Source organism: Sturnira hondurensis, unplaced genomic scaffold, assembly GCF_014824575.4.
Source record: "Sturnira hondurensis isolate 20B ecotype Veracruz unplaced genomic scaffold, ASM1482457v3 Scaffold0003693, whole genome shotgun sequence".
Classification (NCBI taxonomy): domain Eukaryota; kingdom Metazoa; phylum Chordata; class Mammalia; order Chiroptera; family Phyllostomidae; genus Sturnira; species Sturnira hondurensis.
In genome coordinates this window covers 11,109,747-11,125,035 of record NW_028076324.1, presented here as the reverse complement: position 1 = coordinate 11,125,035, position 15,289 = coordinate 11,109,747, and the positions used below count along the sequence as shown (strand labels likewise).

Sequence of the window (15,289 nt, the reverse complement as noted above, 5' to 3'; positions counted from 1 at the left end):
GTCTGACCGGCTCATCCCCGCCTGCACCACTCCAGCCACGCTCCTCCCTCTGGCCCTCTGTGTATGCTGCCCTCCCCACCGGGCACTCCCCTCCCAAATCCTCTCTTTACCGGATGGACTACAGACCTTAACTACTGTCTGTTTATGACCTAATAGATGTAAGAATAACTCTTTCCGTATGTTAAATCAAGTGTCGGCACACGCACACACTGTGCTATTAAACCGATTAGCTGACTTAATATTCCTTAAGCTCAGAAGCTACAAGGTTTCTTTCGGTTTTATAATGGAAAACACTCAGCCTAGAGATATGAAGTCACTTGCCCAAGGATGCACAGCTTAGCTAGCCATGGCAGGACTGGGGCTGGCACTCAGCTTGTGGAGGGGCGGGGGGGGGATCTAAACTGTTTGTTCTGTATGAGCCAGCAATCCCACTTCTGAGAGTGTCTCCCAAATAATCAACACAGGGTCCCAGAAATATATCTAAGTTCCCATGTGCAATGGAGCGTTATTCGCAATAGCCAAGATCTGGAAAAAACCTAAATGCCCATCAGCAGATGAATGGATAAAGAAATGAAAAGGAATGTGGTCCATCCACACAATGGAATGTTATTCAGCCTTTAAAAAGAAGGAAACTGTGACATGTACACTAACATGCGTGGACCTTGGGGACATTGTGCTCAGGGAAATAAGCCAGTCACACTCAGAAGGACAATTATTGTAGGGTTCCACTTACATGAGCATCTGAAGTAGTCAAGTTCTCAGAAGCAGGGAGTAGAATGGTGGCTGCCAAAGGCTGGAGGAGGGGGAAGAGTTGTTACAAGGCACGGTGTCCGTTAGGCGAGATGAGTAAGTTCTAGAGATCTGCGCACAGCATTGTGCCTGCAATTAGCAATGCTGCATTGAACACTGAAATTTTTGTTAAGATGCATCTCACATTAAGTGTCCTTAACACAATTTTGAAAAAATTCTCAACCAAGGACATGCCTACTGATTTTACAGAGAAAGGAAGGGATAGAGGAAGAGACAGAGAGAGAAACATTGAAGTAACAGAAGAACATCAATCAGTTGTCTCTCATACATGCCCTGACCAGGGATTGAACCTGCAACCTAGGTGTGTGCCCTGACAGGGAGTCAAACCCACAACTTTTTGGCGTATGGGAGGATGCTTGGACCAACTGAACCACCTCGCCAGGGTTTAACACAACTATTTTTTAAAGACACTCTGCACTTTTCTCCACTCCTTCCTCGCTGGACTGCTACAGACACACACATGCTCCCATGAGAAGCTGTGTCTTGATTCACATCCCAATCCCTCGTACAATTCCACAATCCCTAATCCAAAGCCTTAGAAGCCAGACGCATTTTGGAATCCAGAATTTGCGATGTAATGTATGTAACATATTGTGAGATGGAATATACATACTGGTCTCTGTGTCTGGTTCCTGATACAGGGCTCCCAAACCTTTGTAAATTCCTCAGGAATAAGAACATAAAGAACATCAGCTGGCCTAGTGAGGCAACCCTGGAATGACTCCAGGATGGGGCTGTCACCAGAAAGACCAAGCCATGATCAGAAGCTGAGAATTTTCAGCTTCCAACCCCGCCCTCCAGAGATGGGTGAGGGTTGGAAATGGAGTCAATAATTGGTCATGCCTAGGTGAGTAAGCCACCATAAAATACTGCTAGTAGGGGCTCAGGGGACATTCCAGGTTGGTGAACACATCCACACAAGGAAGATGATGCCCCCCCGACTCCACAGGAACAGAAGCTCCTGTAGTCAGGGCCCCCCCAGACCTCTTCATCTGGTTGTCCACGTGTATCCTTTTTCACGCCCTGTAATACACTGGTAAATGTAAGCCAGTGTTTCCCTGTGTTCTGTGCGCTGCTCCAGCAAATTAATTGAGCCCAAGGGAGGGGTCGCTGGAACCTTTAATCTACAGCCAGTTGATCAGAAGCACAGGTTATGTATAACCTGGGCTTTCGACTGGCCTCTGAAGAGGGTGGGTGGGGCAGGGGCAGTCTTGTGGGACCCAGCTCTTAACCCGTGGGATCTAACACTACCGCCAGGAAATGGTGTGAGGATTAGTTGAATTCTCGGACACCCAGCCAGTATCTAAGAATTGTCTGTTGGTGTGGAAGATAAACATCTACATATTTGGTATCAGAATTGTCAAAAGCAAAATGGTTTGTGTGGGTAGTGAAGGAGACTCACAGGAGAGAAATATACATGAGGGAAGAGCTGGGTTTTTCCCTAATAGCAAGGAAAAAACTGAGAGTTTTAAGTTTACGCACATATTACCCCGTCCAGGGCTATTGGGACAACCCTGATAATCAAGTGCACTAATGTCCCTGCTTTATGAGTACTCCGGCTGAGGAATAATAAAGACCATAAATACATCCACGTGGGTTCAGTTAATTTGGGGCGACGGAAGGCGATGGAGAGGGAGGTGTCAGCAGGGTTGACTCCTCCTGAGGGCTTCAGGGGAAGGATCTGTTCCAGGCCTGACCCCTTGGCTTGTAGGCAGCCAAGGGGTCACTTACATGACTTTCTCCCTGTGTGTGTGTGGGGGGGGGTGCGTGTTTGTGTGTGTGTATCTCCAAGTTTCCCCCTTTTACAAGGACACCAGTCACATTGGATTAGGACCAAGCCCAGTGACATTGTTTTAATTTAATTAGAAGACCCTGTAAAGACCCTGTCTCCAAATACAGTCACATTCTGAAATCCTAGAGTTAGAAATTCAACAAATGAATTATGGAAAGGGCATGATGATTCAACCCAGACTTCTGTGTACACTATGAGGTCACTGGTCAGCGACCAGCGTTCTACGGAGTCTGGCTCTAGAGCATGTACTGTCAACACACTACCTGTTACTGGACATGTGACCTGGGTTGACCTCTCTGGGTTTCCTTGCCTGTAAAACTGGAATAAAAATAGGATATAACCTTCCTGACGGAGCCCTTGCAAAGCAGTTAGTGTCTGGGCCCAGTAAACATCAGTAAATGTCAACCGTGGGTATTGTTGCCGTTGTCGAATTCCATCTGCACACCTTTGGTCTCGGTAACACCCTACAGGTCCTTGGGACCCAGGCGTCCTTGTGGTAGAATGCCCCCCCAGCACAACATAACCCAGAAAGTAGGACAACCTCTCAGATCCCAAAGCCACCAGATAAGACATCAACAACCTTGAGGATCTGCATCCTTGGGGACACTATATTAAAGGTCACTTTGCAGCATGGAACAGAGCCTACGCAGATGGAAAATCGTAGGGGGAAACTCACGTTTCTCATGGTCCCCAAGGGGAGAGACCAGCTGTACTGGGTTAAACAGCGCCCCGCCCCCATGGCTCGTATTCTCCCTGGAACCTCAGATTATTACTTTATTTGGAAAGAGGGTCTTTGCAAATGTAATTAAATAAAGATGTGGGCCCCACATCCAATGTGACACCCCTGTAGGAAAAGACGCAAAGCCACAGAGGGAAGAGGCCACGTGAAGACGCAGCAGAGGTTGCAACGGCACAGCTACAACGCAAGGAGCACCAGGGACTGCAGGCAACCCCTGGGAGCTGTTAGAGGCAGGGGAGGATTCTTCCTTAGGGCCTTTGGAGGGAGCGTGGCCTGGCCGACACCTTGATGTTGGACTCTGGCCTCCGGAACTGGCAGATAACACACGTCTGCTGTTGTAAGCCACCCAGTTTGTGGCACTTTGTTAGGGCAGCCCTAGGGAACTATGGGGAGGGACAAAAGTAGGTCCACAGTCGTTCGTGTGGGAAATAATCCAATGATTAATAAATAATGGTACAAGAATAAACGTGTTTTGCATACTCACAACTGTAAACCCACTTTGGCCCCACCCTGTAATAGGTATGGGGTGTCCCATGCCACCAGAAGGAGGCAAGTAGGAAACCTAGGTCTTTCCTCTGTTTCTCTAGGGTTCTGTGGTCTCACCTATAAAATCCTGTGCATCTTCAACTCCTCTCTCTCTGCATATAAGTCTTTTCATGTCTCTCTCTCCTATAGAGGTTGGAGTTCCTGACTAATACTGTCTGTGAGGCCAGGCCACCACTCTGTGGAGATTGGCCCAGCTTGAATCACATGTCCACCCTGGCCCAATCAGCTGTGCTGAGAGGAAGCATCACCTAGTGCCAAGGGTGTTATTCAATAAGCCACAACCAGTGTAGCCAGATGCTGACCAATTAGATTTGACACCGGTCCTCGACCAAGAATTCTGGGAACTACCCTTCCCCCACAAACTCTCAGGGTGCACCAAAGGTTAAAGCTCGGGATGCTTTGTCACAAGGGCCAGCTTAGGTGTCCAGAGGAAATATCCAGGAAGGGCAACTGGGATTAACATGTACTTGCCAACTAGCATAGAACCGGTTTAATAATTTAATGACGAGTAAGGCCATACTCAGCTCCAGTTCTGCCCACTCAGGAGGGACAGACCCCTTGAGGAGTAGGGATGGGACAGGAAAGTGCAATTCACCTCCGCTTCCCTGTCTTCTCTGTCCATCTCATACCCTCCTGACTGGCCACTGCAGGCCAAGCTCCCCCACGTCTTCCTTGTTCACCCCCCTTCCTTTTCCAAAGACCCAGCAAAGCCTGCTCTCTGCAGACTCCTCTGTCCATGCAGCCCCTTTTGTCCCAGATCTGTAAGGAGAACCAGGGTCCAGCCGGCTCATAGGGGCCAGTGGGTGTAAGTTCTGCATGGTAACAAAAATTACAGGGTTGGGGGAACCGGCCAGGTCTAGAGAGGGGGACAGGGAGCTGCTGTACATTTAACAAACAGCTCTTCAGGGGGGAAAGTGAAAGCACGTGCTTATTATAAATTTTACATAAATGATTGTATAGCACACCACTCACTGACAGATAAAATAAAAAATATTCTTTATTGAAAACTCTATATAGTCAGTTGGTTCTTACAGAATACCCTAATTTTCATCACTCTTGTACACCCAGCCAACCCTAGGTGCAAGTGACAAACAAGGAGATATAGATAGTACTTTCCTTTAAAGACTAAGATAAAACGGACCAAAGATACATGTCCACACTTCACTTCCTTGTGCATGACACGAGCAGCCTCTTCATAGAACCAGATCATGGTTGGAAAACACCAGACTAGAAGACTCCCTTGATTGTGTGTGTGTGTGTGTGTGTGTGTTATTCACAATGTAATCAGTAGAGACCAGACCCAGTTTTAAGTCTCATCTATGTGTTTAAAATCAGTTCCTCCATCACTCAAGTCTGGATGACCAACAGACGATAAATCAAGCCCTGACTTGTAGCATCTGCTGGTTCCATGGCTGATACTAAGTTACTGGTGTGATGTCACGGAACGGAGCTGACAAGCGATGTCCTGCACAACTGCATTCTGCAGTATTTCCACTGTGCACTTACAGTAGAGGAAAATAACCTCAAGAGCCCATGTAACAGTACCATGGAAATAATAAAATCCTTAAAGCATAGTATGGTTACGAGTCTCAAATAACACTATCTGGCGCACAGTAAATGGCCCATACATAGTTATCACTAAGTTTCCGTTTTCTTACCCAGTGCCACACACCATCTCCCAGTGTGCCCCTGGCCCAGCCACACCAAGTCTCACACAATCACAGCCACAGAGTCAACCCAGCCCAAGAGACATCAGCTTGGTGAAAGCTGGGATTTTGGTCTGTCTTGTTCACAGCTATGTTCTCAACACCTAAAACAGTGCCTGACACACAGTAGATGCTCAAAATGCAAGTTGCATGAATGAATGAAACTCACACAACAAAGAATTCTGCAAATCCCCAAAAGCTAGCCCACAAATCCCAGAAAGGGACTAGATGTGAGTCTTTATTTCTCACATATTAACATAAATAAGGATCTTTGGGGGGTCTATTTTGTTGGCTGGTGTTTCTCCAGCCCTACACAGTACCTGCCATGTAGTAAGTGATCAATAAATATAAGTTCAATATATTAATATAAAGTTTGTTGTTCGAGCTCAGGCTCATAATAAATACCAAGGGTTTGACTCGGAGCAGGAGTGATAGAGGAACCAGAAGAGTCCTTGAGAAAGGGGTCAGCAGCCAGAACCCCTGCCCAGCCTGGTGAGGTAGAGAAGCCAGAGCCCATCACCAGAGGGCCCAAGAAAGCAAGGCAGGCTTCAGTCTCCCTACAGGGGGTGACAACCCTGCCTGCCTCATGAAGGCTGTCAGGAGTGGAGTCCAGTGGGGACCTTGGTGGACACGCAGTAGAGGCCCAAGACCGTGGCACCTTGCGCAAGCTGCCAGGCAGGTTGCACCCCGGCTGCAGCCTTGAGGTAGACACCCAGGCGCTGGCCAGCACTGAGGTGCAGCAGGCCACCCCGGAAACCAGCTGCTGAGTCCCGAGCTTCAGAGGATGGAGATGGCAGATCCAAGGTCAGGGCCAGAGCTGCAGCCCCTGCAACGCTTGCACCCAGGGGCTGCAGGTGCAGGGCAATGGAGACAGAGCCAGAGCCAGAGCCAGCGCTGGCCAGCACACGTTGCAGTTCCAGGTGCAAGAAGACATAGTAGATGCCAGACTCAGCCACCACCAGCTCCTGCGTGTGCTCATCATAGCTCAGGCCAGGTGCCAAGAACACACCTTTCAAGCCAGGGTCGCTGTACCAGTTTAGGAGACCATCCATCAGCAGCACTGCAGGAGGAGGAAGTAGCAGGGGAGAGCTGAGTGAGGCTGTGGACAGGGACACAGCCCTGGGGAGGGAGTGCTGGGGCTCTGAGGGGGAAAGAGGTTCCCAGAGAGAGGGAGAGCTAGGGGAAGGAAGGAAGGAAGGGAATCGAGGGAGGGGGAAGGCAGTCAGGAAGAGGGAGGGGAAAGAGGACTCTGAGAGGTGCGGGGGTGGGGCTGGGGCTGGGGCTTGGTGGGGGGGGGGCCGGAGATCGGGTGAGAGACTTCCAGGAACAGACATGTGCTGGAGAAGGAGGTGTAATGCAAAAGGGGAGGGATGTAGGGCAGCAGACTCTGCGGAATGGAAAGAAGGGGTTTGGAACGGGAGGGGAGGGAAACGGTGGGGGGGGGGTGCGGATAGAATGATGGAGGTGACTCAGAAGGAGAACGGGGGAGGGAGAGTGGAGAGGTCTCAGGAAGAGTGAAGAGAAGGGAGGGGTGGGGAAGAGAGTTGAAAAGGGGAAGGGGTGAGGGTCTCTGGGGGGAGGGAGGAAAAGCAAGTGGGAAAGAAAGTGTGTTTTAGGCGGGCAGATGGGTGTCAGCCGGGGAGCAGAGGGAACCCAAAGGTCAGAAAGAAAGACTGATGAGGGTTAGAGAGGCGAGAAGAGCTTTCAGAGAGGAAAGGGGCAGAGGAGCAGACTGAGTCAGAGGGAGGACTCCTCACCGCCCCTCCCCAGGGGGACACGGGTGGTACAGGACACTCACCATCTCTGGCCACCAGCTGCGCGAACAGGCCCTCGCCCTGGAGAGGAAAGGCAGAAAGTGGATGGAGGGTCCCCCAACCGCCCCTGCAGCCCCCTGAAAAGTGCCACCACCAGCAGCCCCACCCCCACCCCGGGCATCTGCGCAGGCCTTGAGCCCCGCTACCCCTCCCCTGCTCCAAAAGAACACACCAACACACGCCCACACCCGAAGTTGGGGCTCGACCTGCCCCAACCCGGAGGGCCTGCAAGGACAGCGCACGCCGGGATTTCACGAGGGCCTCCCTCCAGGTGGCCTTGGAACAGACAGGTCTTGAGAGGAAAAGGGGGACATCCCAGGAGTCCGGGAGAAAACCTAGGCTCTCCGGGAGTTAGGAAAGAAAGTGTGGGTCCCCCTAACGGTTAGAAGTGCCCCTCGGGATCCACTGTGGGGAAAAGGTCCCGCCCGAGGGGGCGGTGTGCAGACGGGGTCTCGAAGAGGTACGAGGTGAGAGAGGGTGGCGGCCGAAGTCCTGAATAAAGAAGGATGCTCTCAGGGTCCCGAAGGGGCCGGGCCGTCGGCCCGGCGTGCAGAAGAAGGGGGTGCCCGCCGGGGTGAGGGATGGAGAAGGGGTCCCAAGCAGGGGCGCATCTCACCTGCGTGGAGTCGGGGAGGCGGGCGCGGGCGTCGGGAAGGACCTCCAGGACCTCCGGGAGTCTGGAGTCGGGCGCGGGGCTGGGGCGGAGCGAAGCGGAGCCTTGGGGCACCACCCAGGTGCGGATGATGTACGCCGCGCCGGCAGCGGCGAACAGCACCAGCGCGATACTCAGGGCCCAGGGCAGCGGGACACAGACGCGGCGGCGGTGCGCAAGCGGCCGCGGGGCCTCAGGGTCCGGGACGGCGTCCGAATTGGAGCTCATGGCCGGCGGCAGGCGGCTGCAGCCGGGGCCCCGGGCTCCGCGCTTTATAGAGTGACGAAGCCCCGCTTTCCGGGGCGGAGACCTTGGGGATCCCAGCGCCGGCCCCCTCCGGCCGAGCTTTCCCGTTATAACTTTCTCTTCTCTGGATCTCCATCTCTCGTCCCCTTTCCCTCTCCCCTCTCCAGTCTCTGTCTCACCGTTTCTTCTTTCTCCCGAGCTCTCTCTGCCTCTCTGGGTGCCTCTGTTACTTCTGTGTCTCTCCTTTTATCTGTGCATCTCTCACAATTCGTCCCTGTCTCTGGTGACTCTATCACTGTCTCTGGTGACTGTATCTCTGCCTTAGGTCCGGTGGCTCCCCCCCTCCACCCGCCCTCCCCGTGCCTCTCTCTGGCTCTCACTCTCCATCCAGTCTCTGGGCCCCTCCCTGTCCTCTCTCTCTCTCTCTACCTCCCTCTCTCCCTCTTATTCTTTATGTTGATTTGTCTCTTTTCCCTCCTTCTTCTCAGTCCCACCCAGGCTCCCCCAGGACCCCCCTTAATCTAGCATTTCTGCAGAAGGGTCAGAGGACAGCCAGGCTTCAGGTGCCTTCTGCTCTGGAGCAAACCCCCAGCCCCAGTGGAATCCCGAGGGCCATATTCAGCCCTCCCACAGCCTCTCCTACCTTCTCCAGGGCCTGGGCCCTTCCCTGGCCTGCCCCCTAGGGCAGCTTCCCCACCCACCCATCAGGCCGCTTCCTGTCAGGAGCCCCCTGTGGACCCTAGAAGGGGAAGGCTGGAGAGTCCAAACAGAGAATTTCCCCTGATAGGAAAAGGACACTTGAGTGAGGCAGAGGAAACTCAAATTTCCCTTTCACTCAGGCGGGGGCGGGAGGAGGAGCAGAGAAGCAGCCAAAACTCAACCCAAAAGAGGAAGCAACCCTGGATTGAGAGATGGGAAGAAAGTCCTGGGCTCCTATGGAAGCCCTGCTCTGCCTAGAATGGCCAGGTGGACACTGGCCAACTCCCTGACCAGCTACAGGCCTCACTCTGCCAGAGTGAAATGGGAACTTGGACCTGGCAGTTGGTCTTAGGCCTCTGCCAACAAGCCAGGAAATACGGGGGGAATTTTGGTATCGGATGCCACCCTAAGCTTGAAGTTCTTGCACTGGGGAATTACAGAAAAAACACCCGACACTGGCTCGCGTTGCTGTGCAGGTGCCTAATGCTTCCGTTCTGTGAGCGGTTGATGAGGTGTGTCCAAACCAATAAACCAACGTCGGGCAGCATCACCTAATGAGTTGTTAGCTATGCAAATTCTAGCACCTCAACCTATTAACATTCTGGAACGGAAAAAGCCCAGCGGTTGGCGTTTAAATGAGCCCTGAAGAAGATTCTGACACTTGCCCAAGTTGTTCCTCCACGCCTGCGGTCCCTCTGACTGGGATGTTCTTTTCCCCACGTCCGCGGCCGGCCTTGGTTCCAGCTGTTCTGCATAAAGACAGTGCACAGGCCTCTCTACTTTGACTCGCCGCTGAAACCCCACTGCCGTGACTGTCCAGTGACTGTTTTAAACCCCGGAACAAAATTGTCAGCCAGCAAGGTGGCAAATACTATTTCTCTCTCTTGGAATTTTACCACCACCGCCCCCCAAAGTGCAGTCGTTGGTGACTCCCACCGACTCCGAAGGAAAGTGTGATCAGTGGCAGCTAAAATAGAAGCGTTTGCTGAAAGTAAATTCCCAAAAGAGACATCAGCTTTTCTCCTGTTAACCAAAAAAGAAAAAAAGGTGGGGTGGGAGGGCTTTCCAAAAAAGAGGCAACGAGCATTTATTTGAAATAAAAAAGAATAGCTATTCAGGACACATTGATTCAGGCAGAAGCCCAAACAGTGTTCTGATTAGGAGACACAGGCAAGGGGTATTTGTGGGAAGGGAAAGGGGAGCAATTAGGTCACCAGACCTAAGGCGTTTCTGTTGGTGCAGATAAAGATCTAAAGCTGGAAAGCGGCAATGTTAATGCTGAACAGTGTTTTCAGTTTTCAGCCCAACGGTCATTAGTCCAGGAGCCATCATACCTGCGTTCTTTACAAACAGTGTTTTGGGGGGAACAAGGTTGCTGACGTTCCGCCCAAAAGTTATTTTTGCCTGTTTTACATTCCAAAGGTTTGAGGCAGAAGATGTGTGAGGCGGTTCCTCTGGCAGCTCTGGTTCCATTTGAAAGTGGATCCACTTTCGTTCTTTTCTTTTCTTTTCTTTTCTTTTTTTACACTCCCCATCAAGGTGGGAAAGTGTTTGTGTGTTTTGTTTTGTTTTTCTTGCTGCAAAGAGTGGAAATGGCAGCATTTCTGGTCAGAGGAACAGCAGTGAACAGTAGGAGAATCACCCTGAACCCAGGAATATTAAGCAAACCTGGGAACTTGAATGCAGGAGCTAAACTTCTCCACTCAACCCTCACTGCACACAGCGCAGAGCCCCAGGAGATGGGATGGGGAAAGACCCATCTCTGAGGGACCCGATCAACCAGGAAGAAAGGTTCAGAGATACTGAGGCCAAAGGGCCCTCCCCTCGATGTGGCTGCCCTGCCACGAAGCCAATCTGTGTATTGTCAAGCCCTCTCCCACCCCAGAACACAGCCCAAGATTGCCTAAACTGACAAAAAGAACAGAAAGGAGGAACTCAGAGAACACCAAAGCTCGACATCTCAAACAACCCAAACGTAACGTCCTCGGCCCTGTTACCTCACCCATCAAATTTCCTTACTAGCCGTTTCTGCCATCTGGAATATTCTTGTTTGTTTACTTGTTTACTTGCTTACACTTATTTCTGCCACAAAAGTTTTATCTCCCGAAGAGGAGCATCTTCGCTGCCTGGTCTCCATTCTACTTCCAGGGCCTAGAAAATTGCAGGCCTCGATACTATGTATGTATTGAATGAATGGGCTCTAGAGATCGACAAACTACATACAGTCCAAAAGCTATAAACTTTTTTTTAAATCGTTTTTGGTTTTAAGTGGCTGGAAAAAGTCAAAAGAAGATTTCCTGACATATAAATTATATGAAATTCAAGTTTCACTGTCCACAAATAGATTTTATTGGCACACAGCCATGCTTCCTCATTTACATATTTCCTTAGGCAGTTTTTGCAATTCCACAGCAGAGCTGAGTAGCAACAGAAATTGGCCCACAAAGCCCCAAATATTTAATCTTTCTGGACCATTTCAGGAAAAAAAATTGCTGCCTCAGCTCTCAGATCTCTGGCTGTGGGCAAGCAGCTTCACCTCTCTGAGCCTCATTTTTCACATCTGTTAAATGGGGATAATAGTAGATCTCAAAGGGCAGTTGAGAGCTTGCTGTGAGCAGTGACAGGCACATTGTGAGTGCTCAGAAAAGGTGAGCTGTCATGGTTACTGAACATCTTCTGCCACTCCAGTCCGTCATCATCCCCAGTGCGTGGGTGTAGACACTGACTCCACAAGTTGCAGCCACTTAGCCAAGGAATCACAGTGGGCGTTCTGAACTCCTCTCCACACCGAGGGGTTTGTCATAGTTCTGCACACCCCTCCAAGGAGGGGAAACAAAGTCTGGAAGCCTGGGGAAGAAGGCTCAGGCCACAGCCTGGGAGCACCGTGACGCACTGTTGTGGTTGGGACATCTGAGCCAGGCAGCCCCGCCTACCGTGGGGCTGTCAGCATCACCTCCTAGCACCTCTGTGCCCAGCTGTCTCCCTGAGATCAGCGTGGGCCCGTTTTCCTCATCTCTAGGGGTAGGGCCTGCACTCTCACGCTCACCACAAAGGGCTCAAGGGAGAGACTGGGCAGGAAGCAGTTGAAGGGGCAAGCTCCCATCTTCCGCCTCTGAGGCCCAATGAACAGGCATCCAGGCTCCAGGAGGGATGCCTTGATTTTTCCTACAAAACCTCCTCTCCTTTTCTCTGGTTTCCCCACTGCCCCCATGACCTGCATGTGGCCTCCCTCAGTGTCAACCTAACTGGCCTGGGTCCTCTGTCTCCCCAGAGGCAAAGCCTTAACAGAGAATGTTACTGGTGTTGCTCAGTAAGGGCACAAGCAAGTAAGCAAATGACCAAATTGGGGGATGGGAGGCAGAAGAGGGATGTGAGTTGAGAAAAAGGAAGGGGAAGGAATGAATCCAGTGAGGTCTGAGGAAAGAATGAGGCGCACAGAGGGTATTGTGTTATCTACATTGTCTACATTAGTCACATCTCCGGAAATCTGGGTCCTAGATAGGCCAGAAAAGCACAGGCCCGGCACATGTGCACATCCGGGGTATTGTGTAAATGCTGCAAGGCATGGTGGTACAAAACACTGAAGCTTTGTGGAGTCGGGGTGCATCCCTGAATCTGGTCTTGTGTGTTTCCAATGTGATGTTGGGTGTTCAGAGATGGGACAATGGGAGCCCATGCATCCGTGGGTGTTTCCAGTAGGGAAACAGCAAATAGAACAAGAGGCTTCAAATCCCAGCTCTGCCTGCTGCTAGCTGTATGATTTGGAGCAAATTCTTTCACCTCTGTGTTCCTTGCTTTTCCCATCTGGGAAGTGTGGCTAACACCAGTGACCACCTCGTAGGATTCTTGCCGAGAATGGGAACCAGAGCAGCATTTGCCGTATTAGGTGCTCTGTCGGGTCAGCTATCATGACTGCCGGTGGCACTGACCATCTGGTGGCTGACCCATCCGGGATTACATGCAGAGGTTGATCTTGCGAATGAACAGCCAGGATCCAAAAACTATTGCGGACATCTATGGCAAAAAAGGTTCGAATGGAAATAGCCAAAACCGTCTTTGAAAGCAAAATTGTCAGTTTGTTCTTTGAAAATCAGTTCAGTAATCACAGGTGTGAGGGTTGAGTCATCCCTTTCAGGCTTAATAGAAATTTCTAAGGGTTAAGAAAACTAAGTGCTACCTATAGACTGTGGGATTTGTTTCAGAACAGAAATACATTACGTAGGCATTTCTGGAAGGCATATAAGAAATGGGGGATTTGGGCTTAAGTGCACACACACGAATAAAGAAACCAGTGGCCTGAGCTGTTTGTGAGGGGGAAATTTAGCACCAGTGACATCAAAGGCAGGAAACTGTGTTTCCCTCATAAGGAGGGTTAAGTAAGACAAAGACGGGGAACACCCTGACAGACCAGGGCAGGGCCATGAGGACCCTTCGAGGGGCCCCTCGGGAGAAGCCAGCTCTTTCTGCTGGGAAGCAAGCCAGCCTGCTGTAGGAAGGAAGTCTCAGCAGGGCTACCACCTGGAAGGGACTCTCCAACCTGCCCAGAGGCAGCCGCCACACAGACAGGTATTAGACCCCCCCCATCAGGCCATACAAGTATATAAACCAAAACAGACACACCACACAGGCGTGCACACACTCACACACACTCTCTCACATAGACACATATGAGAACACATAATTACAGATAGACAGGAGCAGCCACCAAAGCTAGCCAACAAGCACACACAAGGACACAAGGAGGGACACAAAAAATACGCATTTCAGGGCATATACCATCAAGCACATGGAGAAGAGAACGGTTGCACACATACTGAAACAGACTTGGAGACGACACAACACAGGCATATGCACAGTCACACACTGAGACAGACACCAGAGAAACAATCACAGATAACAAGATCAGTCATCAAAGCTAGCCACCAGCAGACACAAGGACACAGCCATGGCCACAGTCACACAGACTCAAAGCACTCTGGGGTGGGTAACCAGAGACAGCAGGAAGACCTGGAGAGACCAGCCAGAGCCTTAAAATAAAGACACAAAATACGAGGGAACATAACCTAAGGAACACATGCCTCTTCCCCAGTGGAGACTCAGGCTCCACCCTTCAAATCGCCCAAGACCACCACCTCCTAGAGGGGACCCAGGCTCTTCTGGGAGTCTGTCCCTCCCTCCCTTGAGGAACCTCTGGGACCTTTTTCTTGAAAGCGGCACCCAGCGTAGGCCGTGAGCGCTCTCTGATGAACCAAGCGCCTCAGCCCAGAAATGGAAAGAATTGGTGAGAAGAGGTCTGGGCTGACGGAGAAAAAGTTGCTCTCGGTCTTCCGCCTCAAATGCAAAGCCCGCAGAGCAAAAAGAACGGGGACGGGGTGGGGGAGTGGGGGGGACGGTCGTCTAGAGCCCGATCAGACAGGCTTTGGGCGCGGAAACAGAACCAGGTTTTGCCAAGAGTAGGAAGGAAGACCCTCACCCGCCAATACTCCAGGCAGTTCCTGGTCGGAGCCCAGCGTATGCTGCTGCTAGGACCCAAGAAGTTGAAGTGAGACCAAAGAAGTATTCGCTTTGGTCCGCGCCCGACCAGTAACGGTGGCGCCGGCACCTGGCATGGTGAGGCAGGGCGCCGTGGACTCAGAGGGAAGGGCGCTGAGCCCGCCCAGCGCTGGCTCTCAGCCGGAAAGTGACCACCATGGAATCGCCCTACATGTGGAATGCCCAGCACGGAGTTATCACCAGCTCCAACACGACTTTGACCGCGAACCCTGAAAAAGGTGGGCCCGCCCTTTCCAGGGATGATCCTGGTTCCCCAAGCCCCGCCCACTTCCCCGTCTTTCTTCGTAAGCCCCGTCCAATTTTCCAGCAATCGGCCTCCTGGTCCCTCCCACTATCTTGCGTTTCTCCCTAGGCTCCACCCACTTTCTAGCAACAAGCCTCCCAAGCCCTGCCCACTCCCAGGCTCATCTGACACTTTCCAGTCATTGTTTCTAAGCGCCGCTCACTTCCCCATCATTATCTTTTCAGGCCTGCCCACTCTCCAGTCCCGCCCACTTCCCCATCATTCTCCCTAGGCCCTGCCCACCTCCCCAGCCAAGGGTTTCTCAGATATTACTCATTCTCTTGTCCCACCCACTTTTCTACTTTTCTTGAGTTAGCACCACCCTCCCTCTCCCCTAGCTCCGCCCTTTGGTTGTCTCCTATTTAAAATCCTCTCTCCTTTTTGGGTTCCATCCTTCCAGAGCGTTGTGCCTTCTTCCCAGTCCAAGCCCTCAATCCATCCCCATCCCT

The 15,289-nt window shown here is 51.6% G+C and overlaps 1 protein-coding gene across 1 annotated transcript; it reads right to left on the bottom strand.

Moving 5' to 3' along the window:
- Nucleotides 1–4,866: 4,866 nt before the first annotated feature.
- On the bottom strand, nucleotides 4,867–8,398 carry TNFSF9 (TNF superfamily member 9). Its single transcript, XM_037042712.1, has 3 exons — nucleotides 8,024–8,398; nucleotides 7,392–7,428; nucleotides 4,867–6,653 (listed from the first exon to the last, which is right to left on the bottom strand). The coding sequence occupies exons 1-3, from the start codon at nucleotides 8,285–8,287 to the stop codon at nucleotides 6,190–6,192; spliced, it is 765 nt and encodes a 254-aa protein (XP_036898607.1). The 5' UTR covers nucleotides 8,288–8,398; the 3' UTR covers nucleotides 4,867–6,189.
- Nucleotides 8,399–15,289: the final 6,891 nt, after the last annotated feature.

What these genes read in the sequence shown, in the direction of transcription:
- TNFSF9 (XM_037042712.1), bottom strand. Translation starts at nt 8,287, where the DNA reads ATGAGCTCCAATTCGGACGCCGTCCCGGACCCTGAGGCCCCGCGGCCG. An exon ending in GCCTCCCCGACTCCACGCAG is followed by an intron (nt 7,429 to 8,023) that starts GTGAGATGCGCC and finishes TTTCCTCTCCAG; the next exon opens with GGCGAGGGCCTGTTCGCGCA. An exon ending in GCAGCTGGTGGCCAGAGATG is followed by an intron (nt 6,654 to 7,391) that starts GTGAGTGTCCTG and finishes CTCCTCCTGCAG; the next exon opens with TGCTGCTGATGGATGGTCTC.